At 50.5% G+C, this 14,527-nt stretch overlaps 1 protein-coding gene across 8 annotated transcripts in view; it reads left to right on the top strand.

Moving 5' to 3' along the window:
• Nucleotides 1-14,527, top strand: part of CPNE5 (copine 5) — a 97,584-nt gene that overhangs the window by 38,799 nt on the left and 44,258 nt on the right. For 3 of the 8 annotated variants that reach the window (XM_033216994.1, XM_033216992.1, XM_033216991.1), the window contains exons 5-9: nucleotides 576-615; nucleotides 829-905; nucleotides 4,777-4,836; nucleotides 6,950-7,000; nucleotides 7,300-7,363. In XM_033216994.1, the coding sequence (XP_033072885.1) occupies nucleotides 576-615; nucleotides 829-905; nucleotides 4,777-4,836; nucleotides 6,950-7,000; nucleotides 7,300-7,363 (292 nt within the window). Of the gene's footprint in view, nucleotides 1-575; nucleotides 616-828; nucleotides 906-1,396; nucleotides 1,678-4,776; nucleotides 4,837-6,949; nucleotides 7,001-7,299; nucleotides 7,364-14,527 lie in introns of those variants that run through there. The other 5 variants (XM_033216995.1, XM_033216993.1, XR_004438694.1 and 2 more) reach the window with 4 other exon arrangements.

The following is a 14,527-nucleotide window of genomic DNA, read 5'->3' as shown; positions in this document are numbered from 1 at the left end:
GGAGGAGGCCAGCTGCATCACGCTGCCTGGAGACGGCTGAGGTGAAGATGTTAATGCCTCCCTCCTTCTTGAGTGACCAGGCCCGTGGGCAAGCTGGGCAGGCCTGGGTAGGGTGAAGCCATAAGGGAAGGTCAGAAGCAAGGTATTAGCACCACGGGCAGCCAAGGCTTGGCTGCAAAGAGCAAAGATGGGAAACTCTGTAAGTGAGGGGAGCGAAAGGTAAGGTGGCTCAGCCACCTGTGAACCAGCCGGGCCGACAGAGTTCACTGATTTAATTTTTTCCATTTTTAATGAGGTGTAACATACACATGGTGAAGTGCATAAATCTTAACGCCTACTCCACGATGCATTTTTACATCCATTTCCACCCCTCTGATCATCACCCAGCTCAAGGACAGAACATGTCCAGCACCCAGAAGGCTCCCTTTCATGCCTTCCAACAATTACTCCTGGAAATATTCACTGCATTGGGACCTGTTTTTGGGGGACAGGGGCCCTGACTCAACTTGAGAACCCAGGCAGGATTGGGCAGAACATCCACAGCTACCTTCATGATTTCTGTGTGTTCCCTGCAGATACGACGTTGACTCTAAGAGTCCCGATTTATCCAAGCACGTGAGTTCTGCCAGTGACCGCTCGGCAATTCCACAGTTTCTGAAATGCCATCCTTCGGGTGGGCCCGGTGCTTTGCTGGGATGGAATGTGTGTCCGAGGCTGCGCCCTGTCATTTAAGGGCTCTCACACTTCCAGGAATTGGGTGATGGGGGAGGTGGGATAGCTGTGAGCAGAGTGGGTGACACTGGTCTCTTCTGTTCCCTGGACATGCAGGATTTCCTGGGCCAGGCCTTCTGCACCCTTGGAGAGATTGTGGGGTCCCCTGGGAGCCGCCTGGAGAAGCCCCTCACGTGAGTGTCTGGGTTGCTTTCCCAGTGGTGGGCCAACTTCCTGCCCATTCAGCTGGGGGCTGGTTCAGGGCGGGGGCAAAGCAGTCAGCTGGCTATGACTGGCATCTGCAGGGTTGTTAGGAATACAGAGACCCCACGCATCACTGCTCTCATGGGGCTTCTAATCCAGGTATTTCAGGGGAACCCAGGCTGGGTTATTAGAGCCCCATCTCCTGGGAAGGCTCAGGAGGGAATAGACTAGACACCATATAATCTATTCCCACCCTGACCCCTATCATAGTGTGGAAGAAGAAACTGAAGCCCAGAGAGGGGAAGTGACTTGCTCAAGGACACACAGCTAGAAAGAGGGAGAGCTGGGATTTGAACCCAGGGCTCTACACACATAGCATATTCCTAAGATTGTTCACAGCTTGTAGGCCAGAGCTGGCTACAGTGAGGCCCCTCCCATCCCATCCTGTCCCTGGCAGTCCCTGAACTTAATTTGCTTTTAGAAAAAAGCTGTTGCTCTGAAGCAGGCTCTGGGATGAGGAATCCCAAGGCTTCTCACAGTGGAGCCTGAGGATGTCTTCAGGGGCAGCCAGGGCTGGCCAGGTGGTAAGGGTGACCTCTCTCGTCCCTATTTCTCAGGAAGTCCCGGGGCAGGGCCCGTGCCTGTATAAACAATTCTTACCTTTCCCCACACTGGGGAATGCTGGTCACCAGTTTTTGGTGTCCGTGTTTCTCTGGACGGCCACCCTCACACTTTGCATTTAAATAAACTAATTTAACTGGATTCCGAGCCTTTTGAATATTTTAGGTTGACACTCATGGGCAGGGCCCAGGAAAGAGAGGGCAGACTGGGATGGGCATCCAGGCCACAGGGCAAAGAGCCCAGGAAAGGGAGATCATTAGCCCCCCGCTTGCTTCTGCCAAGTTCCCACTGGACGCTGTCCCCTCACCATGATCAATCATTGCAGTGTGAACCGGGCACGGTGGCTCACACCTGTAATCCCAGGGCTTTGGGAGGCCAAGGCAGGTGGATAGCCTGAGCTTAGGAGTTCAAGACCAACCTGGCCAACATGGTGCAACCCTCTCTCTACTAAAAATACAGAAAAATTAGCTGGGCATGGTGGTGCACACCTGTAGTCCCAGCTACTCGGGAGGCTGAGGCACGAGAATCTCTTGAACCCAGGAGGTTGCAGTGAGCCGAGATTGCACTACTGTACTCTAGCTTGAGCAACAGAGCAAGACTCTGTCTCAAAAGAATAATAATAACTGCAGTGTGTGTGTGTGTGTGTGTGTGTGTGTGTGCGTGTGTGTGTGATCTCTCTTCCAGATCCTTGCCCGGGACCCCCAGTAACTCATGGTCCCTGGGCTCCTGGAAATGTTTCCCTGGCTCCCAAAAGGTCTCATCTCTGGGTTCCTAGAAAACAATGAAAATAGCTATCATTTATTGAGAACAAGGGGAAAACCCCTGTTTTGGGGGCCTCTGTAGCTTACAGCATTTGAGGGCCTCTTGAAAAACAGGATACAAAATTCACATTCATATTTGGTAGGCCCCTCCCTCTTAGGACATATTTCTAACAATTTTTATTCATAATTTTATATTCTTTCTCTAGGAACATCTGCCCCTGTGCCCACTTCAGTGTTAACCATGTGCTAAGTGTAGCACACCCATTAGCATCTGCTTTTCCCAGCAGCACCCCCACCCATGGCTTTACGTGGGTTGCCAGGTTGGAGATGCCCTACTAGGGAGGGTGTCTGTGCTTCCCAACTCCCAGCTGCCTGGGTCCAAAACCACTAGTCATTTGGGTCTGTTTCCTGCCTGCTGTCACCTGGTCCACCGTTGGTGACAGGGAACTCTTTCTGGGGGTGGGGGAGTATTGAGGGAGGCTTGCTATGGAGACAGGTTTTGAAACTGAGGCTTAAAGGACAAGCAAGATCTAAAATAATAGAGGTTGGCCGGGCACAGTAGTTCACGCCTGTAATCCCAGCACTGTGGGAGGCCGACGGGGGTGCAGATCACCTGAGGTTGGGAGTTCGAGACCAGCCTGACCAACGTGGAGAAACCTCATCTCTATTAAAAAATACAAAAATTAGGCCGGGTGCGGTGGCTCAGGCCTGTGATCCCAGCACTTTGGGAGGCCGAGACGGGTGGATCACGAGGTCAGGAGATCAAGACCATCCTGGCTAACACGGTGAAACCCCGTCTCTACTAAAAAATACAAAAAACTAGCCGGGCGAGGTGGCGGGCACCTGTAGTCCCAGCTACTTGGGAGGCTGAGGCAGGAGAATGGCGTAAACCCGGGAGGCGGAGCTTGCAGTGAGCTGAGATCTGGCCACTGCACTCCAGCCTGGGTGACAGAGCTAGACTCCGTCTCAAAAAAAAAAAAGAAACAAAAAACAAAAATTAGCCCAGTGTGGTGGCGCGTGCCTGTAGTCCCAGCTACTATGGAGGCTGAGGCAGGAGAATCGCTTGAACCCAGGAGGCGGAGGTTGCAGTGAGCTGAGATCATACCACTGCACTCTAGCCTGGATGACAGAATGAGACTCCCTCTCAAAAATAAAATAAGATAAGATAAGATAAGATTAAATAAAATACAGAGGTTGATGGCAATATTGGAGGGGGAGGTGGACCTTTTACCTCATCAAATATTTTACGTGTCTTAGTTTAGTTGTCTTCCTGACTAAACCCTGTGAAAATCTCCTGTTTACTGGACACATATTTTGGGCCAGGCATGAGGGTCGTCAGTATTTTGCTTGTGAAATCTGTGTTAGTTCACTGGGGCCGTTGTGGCAAATGCCACAAACTGAGTGGCTTAAAAAACAAAAATGAATTTTCTCACAATTTTGGAGGCTAGACATCAGAGATTAAGATGTCAACAGAGTTCATTTCTTGTGAGGATGGCTGTCTTCCTTCTCATCTCTGTGTCTTCACGTTGTCATCTCTCTGTGCAGCTCTGTGTCCTAGTCACCTCTTCTTATGAGGACACCAGCCATTGGATTAGGACCCACTGCCATGACCTCATTTTACCTTAATTACCTCCTTAAAGACCCTATCTCCAGGCCGGGCACGATGGCTCATGCCTGTAATCCCAGCACTTTGGGAGGCCAAGGTGAGCGGACCACCTGAGGTCAAGGGTTCAAGACCAGCCTGGCCAACATGGTGAAACCTTGTCTCTACTAAAAATACAAAAATTAGCTGGGTGTGGTGGTGCATGCCCGTGGTCCCAGCTACCCAGGAGGCTGAGGCAGGAGAACCACTTGAACCCTGTAGGTGGAAGTTGCAGCGAGCTGAGATCGCGCCACTGCACTCCAGCCTGGGTGACAGAGCAATACTCTGTTTCAAATAAAACATTAAAAAAAAAATTAAAAGAAAGACTCTATCTCCAAATATAGTCCCATTCTGAGGTCCTGGAGATTAAGATTTTAATACATGAATTTTGGGGGATACAGTTCAGTCCATGTCATGATCTCATGTGATTCTTCCAGTAGTCTCCCCATCTCACAGTCTGGATGCGGAGGCTAGAAAGGGAGAACAGGGGTTCCCAAACTGCAGCGGGCACCAGGGTCACCACAGATTGCTGGGTTCCACCCCGCAGAGTTCCTGATCCCGTGGGTATGGGCTGGGCCTGGGAATTTACATTCCTATTAATAACGTTCCCAGGACACGCTGGTGCTGCTGGTCTGGGCATCCCACCTTGAGAACCACTGAGGGAGAGGAATTTGCCCAGAAGAAGGGCTCTGCTTGCTCTGGCCTGTGACTTTAATCCTGTTTCAATGACTTCCAGAGCAGCTGCTTGTCTCCAAGCATCTGGATGCCAAGTGTGCTGGCCTGTCTGGATGGGGGTACTCAGCTCATAGCATGCTCTCTCTTCCCCTCTCTCCACAGGATAGGTGCATTCAGCCTGAATTCCAGGACGGGCAAACCCATGCCAGCCGTGTCCAACGGGTAGGTCACCAGACATCTCTGGCCCTGGAGTCCTTAGACATTCAACCAGCTCTGCAAAGGGGGCCTCAGAGTCTGGGCCTCGTCCCTGCTCCCATCCCTGTGAATCTGGCCCTGATCCAGGGGACAGAGAGTTCTAGGTTCCTCCTTAGGCACCCAGGCTCTTGGCCCTGAACAGAAGCCCCGACTTAGCAGTGAGCCCCTCCCCCATCCAAGCTTGAGTTTGGGCATCTCAAGCCCGGGTGGCTCCTGGGACTTCAGGGAGAGGGTGGGGCTTACAGGTGGGGGATGTCTAGGGGGATGTCTAGGAATAGCAGGGCTGGGCACTCTCTGTTCCCTTCCTCTATCCCTGGCCTGGTTTCTCTGGGCCCCCAATCCCCACCCTTCTCTCCCCCTTTCCTCCCCTCTCTTTATCCTTTCCCCCCTGTTCCCCTTCCTTGTTTTGGCTGCTGGATGTCCGCCTCCTCCTCACCACAAAGTAGATCCAGCTGAATCCCCACTTTTCACGTTTGCTCGTTTGCTAGCCAGCTGCGGTGGGCCAGCCTCACTCCACCACCCTGACCATCTGGTTTCGGCTGGCCTCATGCAAATGTGGCCAACGCAGAGCCTCCCCCTCCTTCCCTCCCCTTCTTTCCCGGTTGGGGAGTTCCCACCCTGGCTTCTTTCTCACGCCCACTCGCCCACTGGGGCTGGGGGTGGGGGAGTGCAGGGCAGGGAACCTCTGCCTGCAGGGGCCTCTGCTGAAGGGCATTTTATTGGGGTAAGCAGAGCTCCCCTGGCCTTCCCTGAGAGCTGTCAGGAATTGAGGTTGCAGCAGCTGGATATGCCACTGGGCCAGCTGCAGGTGGGGAAGGGGCCTCCAGGGGGCCGGGGATGCTCACAGCCCAGGGAGAGCATGAATGCTAATTCACCCGGAGAGTAGAGAAGCAGCAACTGGGGAGGCAGCGGGAGGCAGACAGAGATACAGAGACAGGGAGGGAGAGAGAAAGGAAGGCCAAGAAGGTGGGAGCAGGTTGGGGCTGGAGAGGAGGGAAAGAAGGATCGGAAATAGAAGAAGGACTCAGAGGCAAAGAGAGGAACAGATGGAGAAACATGGGGCGGAGGAGGCTGGCGTGGAGGATTCTATCTCCCTGGGCAAACAAATCATGTCTTTACTACCATGAAGGACTGGACCAGGGGGTGGGGAAGGGCTTTGAGGCACTCAGCTCAGCTGCCCAAGTCTAGAGGGACAAGCTGGCAGGCACTGTCCCCTGTCCGTGGCAGGGGATGCCCCAGATGTGGCCCCTGCTCTGCTCACCTGATTTGGAGAAATCTGGGCTGTCCTGTCAACGCCCCAGGGCCAGCTTCCCTTCCTCCCCTGCCTCCTCTATTTGAGAGCCTCTCCCTCCAAGAGCTGGTGCTGGGAAGAGCTCCATCAGTGGTTCTCAAAGTGTGTTCCACAGACAGCATGCTGGTGGCCCTGTGGCTGGCCTGAGGTGTGAGGCTGGATTTTACCAGCATTGCACAATTGTGAAGCAAAGGGTGCGGGGAGGGGGATGCTGCTCACTGCAGACCTTCTCTGTGCCAGGCACTGTGTGGGTATATACAGTCACACTCATTATATAGCGGAGAAAACTGAGGCTCAGAGGTACAGGAATGAGCCCAAAGTCACGGAGCTACTGGACAATCCGACATTTTCCTCTCTCTCCCAGTGGCCCCTCCCCCACCTCTGGCTTAGTCCCAAACATCGGAGTGGGCTGGTGCCCAAAGCCCATCTAACCAGGGGAAGAGGTGGTTCAGGTCCCCTGGGTGGAGCCCCAGCTGAAGAACTTGCCCTCCTGGAGGGATGTGCTGGGGTGGACCGACTTCACGGACCTTGACCTGGTTGCCCATTTCACTGGGGAGCTGCATGGTCGGCTGGGATCTCTCACTCCCAGGGAGACCCCAGCCAAGGCACTCAAGGGGACGTAGCCATGGGAAAGAGCCTGGGCAAGCTACCAGCGAGGGTCCACCAGCCCTTCTGCCTTCCTGCCTCCCACGACACATCAGAGTGGCTCAGAGCTGGACTGTCCTGGGACTCTGGGGGTCAGCTGGGTGTGAGGTGGGGTGGCTAGCCCATGAGGTCTTTTGCCCACAGAAGTGGTCTTTGGATGGAAAGTTTGAGAACCACTGGTCTGGAAGCCTCCGGGTGAGTCTGGATGCTTTTCCAATTCTAGGACTTTCACTGCAGGCACTACCCTTCCTGGTGGGCTCTCGGGGAGCAGGGGGTGGGGCAGCTCCAGGCTTGGGGACCCGGCCCCAGGAAGCAGTGCACTAGGCCACACTGCCACAAGGATTTCGGGAGACTCTGTCTTCTCAGGGGCTTTGGGGCAGATCTGCTGGATGGTAGCGGGAGGGGGAGGCTGGGCAGGGGCTGATTGAGGGAGTATCAGGTTTATGGCTCTGTCTTTGTCTGGCTTTCCATTCTTTCATCTTCTCCTCTCCCAGTGGTGTCCCAGGAAAGAAATGTGGCACCATCATCCTGTCCGCTGAGGAGCTCAGCAACTGTAGGGTGAGTGGCAGAGGACTCCAGCACAGGACGTGGTTGGGATGGGCGGTGACGGAGTGCAGGTTGGCCTCCCTGAGCCCCTGGAGGGAACCAAGGGTAGACAGGGCTCCTGAGGCTGACCTGGCTGTCATAGAATTCTGCAACATCGGAGCTAGTGGGTGTTTTCCCTTTTTATAGCTGAGCAGACTGAGGCCCAGAGAGGAGAAGGAACTCACCCACAGTCAGCAGCAGAGCCCAGCTGAGCTCCGTCCCCTGGCTCCCATGCCAGGGCTCCCTCCCCTCCCCATCACGGCCGCCACTCACGTGTCCTTGAGCCGAGACTGCCTTGGCACCAACACTGTGGCAGCAAAGACCTTTTCAGTCTTGAAGGAAGCCTGGGTGCTTGACATTTAGCTGTCATTTTTCACTTTCATCTCTGGAGTAGGGTGACGCCCTGCATGGGGCGAATGGAGTGTGTCTGTGCGCGTGCGTATGTTGGGAAGAAGTCTGCAGTAGCAGGCAGCCTTGGTCTTGCTTTTTCTGTAGGACTGTTGGGGATCAGGAGATGGGGACAGCTGAGCACACCAAGAAGGGGCTCAGGGGACCTCATGATTAGCTAATGATAAAGTATCATAATGGTGATGGTCAGTATTTGTCAAGAAATAGGCACTTTACATAAGTTATAGCTGCTCTTGACAATCATCCTAAGAAGTAGGTACTAAAATGTTACTCCCATTCTATGGATGGGGAAATTGAGGCTCAGAGAGGCAAAGTCACCTGTTCAAGGAAGACAAGCAGCAGAGCCAAGATTCTACTCCAGGTCAGCTTGATTCTAAGATCTGGGCTCAGCCCCGAAACCGCTGCTATCTTAGGTTACTAAGAGTGGCTATAAAAGTGGGAAAGTGGTGGAGCTTGGAGAGAAGAGGAGGAGGCTGGGACAGACGCAGGGAGGGGCAGGGTGCAAGCGCAAACAAAGCCTGGGCTACCCTGGGAACACAGCTTCCCACGGGGCTGGGAGGGATGACCAGGAGAAACAAGATTTTCCTACCTTCCTGGGAGGTCAGTGCTACGGATCAGCTGTCGATCAATATTTACCCTACTAGAAATTTAAACAGATTTTTAAAAAATGTATGTATTAATTCCTTTAAAAATAACAATAGTTGAACCCATTATGGGTCAACATAAATAACATATATTTTGAGGTCGGGTGCAGTGGCTCATGAGATTGCAGCCTCAGCTCACTGCAGCCTCTGCACTCCAGCCTCGGTGACAGAGCAAGACTCCGTCTCAAAAAATAAATAAATAAAATAACACATTTTGAAAAACAACAATAACTTACAATAATCATTTAATGAGAAGAGTGGCCATGTTTTACATTTTTGCAAATCTCCTTAATGTCTGACTTAATGGAAGACATCCAGGTTCTCATGGCTGCTTCTGTAGTCAATCTATTGTGAAATCCCTGTCGGATAACCTCTGGAAAACTCTTCATCTTTGCATTATTATGAAAATCGTTTGGACCCCAAAGATCCCCCGGGATTCCTGGTCCATACTTTGAGAGCTGCTGGTATAGAGATATAACAGTGTTAGAGAACATTAATTGAGTCATTATTTTGGGCCATACACTGTGCTAAGCGGTTTACATGTATTGACTTACTTATCTAAGGTATTATAATACATAATGTAGTGTGTAGTATGATGTGTTATAATATCTGATGAATTATGGTCCTCATTAATTTTCCTCACTTTTATAGATAAGGAAACCGAAGTACAGAGAGGTTAAGTGACCTGTCCAGGGTCAAACAGCCCCTGAGTAGAAGAGATTTGAAACTTGGCAGTTTGCTTATAGAGCCAAGGTCTTTAACTACTGGGCTGTGGTGTTACAAACTCTGTTTCCAAGGACTTCCAGTGGAAGAATAAGACACATGAACACAGTATCAATAGTACAGGGCAGTATAGAGATGACCAAAGAAATTCATATGCAACTGCTCACCCTGGTTGCTCTGCGTATCTGTTTATCTCAGTGGATCTGAAGGCACTTGGCAGCGGGAATGAACCCCACCCAATGTGTACACCCGGGGCAGGACTCGGGGTGCAGTAGGCGTTCCTAAGGCTCCATCACGAATATGTGACTGAATGCTTAGAAAGCACAGACCTTGTGTTCAGCACCAGGTCATGGACAAAACACATATGTCCGCTGAGGATCTGGATGCCACTGGAGTTCAGACAAGGGAGAGAATTCAGTTACCCTGTGGAAGAGAGCAGTGGCAGCTCCCAGAGCCTCCGTTCTCCACCTGCAGCTTGGCGCTGATAGGGTTAAAGGAGTTCATGAATGTGAGTGTGTCTAACAGATGCCTAGGAAAGGGTGCATCTGAATTCTTTGAACCTAAATTCAGTGTTTCCCCAAGCTTCTAGCCCAGCTGGTGACTTCCTTCCTAGTTTATAACCAAATAAAGTCACATACATGAAAGCGCTTTGGAAATTCTAACGCTCTAGACAATGCTGGGGGCCGTTACTGGTCTAGCATTCCAGGGGCTGGTAAGCAGTCTTAGGTTTAATACCTATCAGGTATTAAACCCTCCCTCTTCCTCCTTCTTCCCCAGTCCTCCCTACTCCTTCACCCAGGGATGGCAGCAGTTTTCTTGATTTAAGCTGTTCCAGCACAAGGGGTCTATGTCGGAGGCAGGGAGCGCCCTCCCTTCCTCCTGAGATTGTCAGCTCCTTTTCTTCTGGGGCATCTTTAGCTGAGTTCTGTCTCTCCCTGGAATCCTTGCAAGGAAAAGAGACTAATTCCCAGCATCTGGCTGAATTAAAATAATTACATCTGAACAGCTTTGCTTCGTCTTTCCAGCTCAGCATTCAGTGGGAGGATCAAAGGAAGAGGGTGGGGTCTGAGAGATGATTTTTCACCAGAGCAGGGCTTCCTGCTCAAATGAATACATTTTGCCGAAGTAGACAAACCCTCTCTCCATCCATGGGGACGGCGTGGGCGGATGGGAACCAGCAAAGGATGACAGTGGACTCCAGCGTGTCACCAGCATAGTTTGACAGGTTATAGAAAAGCCTTGTTCATCTGGAATTTAAATGCCAAAGAAGTTCCCACAATCAGAATTTGATCCAAATACTATCGAATGGTACTTGATGTTGGCAATGATGAGGCTGGTCTCCCGAAAGGCCTTCTGAATCACCCAAGGTTCAGTTCTGCTCAGCAGTAAAGCGATTGTTACTGCCTGTAATACTGGCCAACATTTGTTTACCGAGACTCTCTTATTTAGTCTTTTTTTTTTTTTTTTTTTTTTTTTTTTTGAGACGGAGTCTCGCTCTGTCGCCCGGACTGGAGTGCAGTGGCCAGATCTCAGCTCACTGCAAGCTCCGCCTCCCGGGTTTACGCCATTCTCCTGCCTCAGCCTCCCGAGGAGCTGGGACTACAGGCGCCCGCCACCTCGCCCGGCTAGTTTTTGTATTTTTAGTAGAGACGGGGTTTCACCGTGTTAGCCAGGATGGTCTCGATCTCCTGACCTCGTGATCCGCCCGTCTCGGCCTCCCAAAGTGCTGGGATTACAGGCTTGAGCCACCGCGCCCGGCCTATTTAGTCTTATTTGATTCTGACCGCAGGGCTAGGGGGCTGGGTAGGTGTGAGTGGCCCTGTTTTATGGATGCAGAGAAGTTAGTGGCCTGCCTAAGATTGCTGGGATTCTAGCTCAGGCCTTGGACTCCTAATCCTCAGTCTTTCCCTCACCCTTGGAGCCTCCAGCCCTCACAGTACAGGGAACAGTCACCGACCTTCTGTTCCTTGTGGGGCTATTGCCCTCAACAGGCAGGCTGGCTTTGAGCAGTGGAGGCTGGAGTTCACGCCTATAATCCCAGCACATTGAGAGGCCGAGCAAGGCAGGAGAATAGCTTGAGCTCAAGAGTTCGATACCAGCCTGGACATCGCAGTGAGAACCCCCTGATCATCTCTACAAAAAAAATTTTTTTTAATTAGCAGGGCGTGGTGGTGCGTGCCTGTGGTCCCAGCTACTCAGAAGGCTGGGGCAGGAGGGTCACTTGAGCTTGGGAGGTCATAGCTGCAGTGAACCATGATTGCACCACTGCACTGAAGCCTAGGGAACGGAGTGAGACCTTGTCCAAAAAAAAAAAAAAGTAGGGCTTGTTGTCAATACAGAGGGTTGGATAGCTCTTTGCCCTTCACTTCCCAGCCCCTTGGTTCCCCCTAGAGACCTGTCAGCCACCCAGACCTGCGTTGCTCTGGAGTCAGGACTTTCCAGCTCAGGATAATATGTCCATACCACCTCCTAGTCAGGTCCCTCCACCCAACTGGCCATCCCAGCCAGGATAGTGGTGGTGGTCATGGAGGAGGCAGTGATGGAGTGTGCCTCACCTCTCTCAAGCAAAAGGAGTTAGAACTTCACACCATAACTGCCCCTGGGGGCCTCGCCACCCCTTAGATGTCACCAGCGTGCTCATGTATTCTTTCATTTCAGTTCAGAAAATATGCTTTGACTGAGTCCCTGCTCTCCCAGAATTTTTAATTTAGTGTGAGAGATGGAAATGCCAACCAGCAATCACATTAGAGCAGTGGTCCTTAGCCCTGGTAGATCCAGTACCTCTTCTTACAACAACTATTTGATCAGACTCTTGACTATCCTGAAAGAAAATGTATAGATACTATGTAATATGCCAATATATAGAGACAGGTGGGAGAATGAGCCCTTCCAGTTACCTGGGGAAGATTGGTCCAGGCAGACAGAACAGCCTGTGCAAAGGCCCTGGGGCAGGAGTGATGGATGATGAGTCAGAAAGATGAGACTGTAGGTGCTGATGGTGGGAGTCGGGGCCAGATTGTGTGGGACCTCAGAGCTGGGGAACTTAGCAGCCTGGATCCCAACACAATCAAAACTTTCACTGTTCCAAAGACAAGCTTCAGGGAGAGGCCAGTTTCTGTACCTGAGAGATGAGGGAAGAGGGAAGAGCCATGGAGAAAGAGAGATGAGAAGGAAAAGTCAGGTTAAGTGGGGGAGGTGGTGAAGGTTCTTTGAGACTCAGAAGTAAGCAGGTTGATACATAGGAGAGACGTGTGTTGTGACTGGAACCGATATGAGCATCCTGTGTAACCAGCATTCAAACATCACCCTTCTTAAGGTTAGTTTGAAATTTTTTGGTCTTAGAAATAATTTATCTGGCCTTAAAAACCAAAGCAAAACAAAAACATTTTTTCCTGATGCTAAAAAAAATAACGTGTTCATTATGAAAGAGTCGGAAAATATAGAAAAATATAAGTAGCATGGAAAAATCACTCAGAGATAATCACTGTTGACGTTTTGATGTGCTTCCTCCAAGGCTTTCTTTGAGTGTCCATGTACGTAATTTTTCTTATCATTGATGTAATATAGTATCTAGTTTTATAGCCTGCCTTTTCCTATATCATTATACATTTTTAGAAAACATGTAGTTGATAGCTGCATATTATTTCTCTATTGTATGGATGGGGCTATAATTTATCAAAGCTGTTCTTTTTAGGAAACAATATAAACAATACTATAGTGAACATCCTCATATCCAAATCGTCCTGTTTTTCTTTTGAACTTCAGTTGAAGGATTTTGGTTAGTATCCCAGAAACACAGGCTCAATGGGTGGGAGGGAAAACGGTCAATCTGGGGTTTTTAGCCTCTGAATGACCAAATCAACAGATGCACAACTGATTGGATTGTTTGGGAAGTCCGTCATTAATAAACAAAGAAAAGCCAGCTTGGCCTCAACATGGTTATTACAGTCAATGCATAAAGACAGGCCCAGCCTCTTAGACCAGCTTCTGTGCCCACCATCTGTGTATGAATAACCTCCAGCCTGTGGGGTGTTCACTGACGTCCCAGGTTTCCTGCTTCTGCCGTCCTATCGCATGAGCCCAGCTCCAGCCTCTTCTTCCTAGAGGGTCCTACTCACAGAATCACCCCCAGCTCCTGGTGTGTTTCCTCCTGCTGGAGTGCTGAATTTCAGAGTTGTGACTAATGATTCCTTTTCTTTTTCATTGATGTCTTATTTTTTTCTGACTAAAAAAGATAATATGTTAATTCTAGGAGATTTGGAAAATCCAGCACATTTTAAGGAGAAGACAATAAATGTACTGTGGCCCCAGCCATCTATCTAAAAGCTCTTCTTTTTAATTTTTTTTTTTTTTTTTTTTTTTGAGATGGAGTCTTGCTCTGTCACCCAGGCTGGAGTGCAGTGGCACGGTCTTGGCTCACTGCAACCTCCACCTCCTGTGTTAAAGCAGTTCTCCTGCCTCAGCTTCCCGAGTATCTGGGATTATAGGTGTACATCACCACACCTGGCTAATTTTTGTATTTTTAGTAGAGACGGGGTTTCACCATGTTGGCCCGAGCTGGTTTTGAACTCCTGACCTCAAGTGATCCGCCCACCTCGGCCTCCCAAAGTGCTGGGATTACAGGCGTGAGCCACAGCGCCCGGCCTAAATTTTTTAAATTGTTATTTTTTTAGAGATGGAGGTCTCACTATGTTGCCCAGGCTGGTCTCAAACTCCTGGCCTCAAGTCATACTACCGTCTCAGCCTTCTGAGTAGCTCGGATTCCAGGTATGAGCCACTGTTCCTGGCTTTAAAGGTGCTTCTTAGGGCATGTAAGTTGTAGGGCACGGTGATTAAGAACTTAGGCTTTGGATCCAGACCAAAAGCCACTGCTTACTCCCTGTGTGACCCTGGCCTTTTCTTTTTCTTTTTTTTTTTTTTTTTTTGAGACGGAGTCTTGCTCTGCCACCCAGGCTGGAGTGCAGTGGCCGGCTCTCAGCTCACTGCAAGCTCCGCCTCCCGGGTTCACGCCATTCTCCTGTCTCAGCCTCCCGAGTAGCTGGGACTACAGGCGCCCGCCTCGTCGCCCGGCTAGTTTTTTGTATTTTTTAGTAGAGACAGGGTTTCACCGTATTAGCCAGGATGGTCTTGATCTCCTGACCTCGTGATCCGCCCGTCTCGGCCTCCCAAAGTGCTGGGATTACAGGCTTGAGCCACCGCGCCCGGCCGACCCTGGCCTTTTCTATGCCTCTGCTTCACTTATAAAATGTCTTCATTTAAAATTTTGATATAGCTTTTGCATTGATTTTGATTTTTTCAATGTCACATTAAAATTTTTTTTTTGATGACTGAGGTTTTGGGCCCCCTTTAAATTTGACACTCA

The sequence above is a fragment of the Trachypithecus francoisi genome, unplaced genomic scaffold, assembly GCF_009764315.1.
Source record: "Trachypithecus francoisi isolate TF-2019V2 unplaced genomic scaffold, Tfra_2.0 Lachesis_group10, whole genome shotgun sequence".
Lineage (NCBI taxonomy): Eukaryota > Metazoa > Chordata > Mammalia > Primates > Cercopithecidae > Trachypithecus > Trachypithecus francoisi.
The sequence above is the reverse complement of the archived record's forward strand: the minus strand, read 5'-3'. Positions and strand labels throughout refer to the sequence as shown.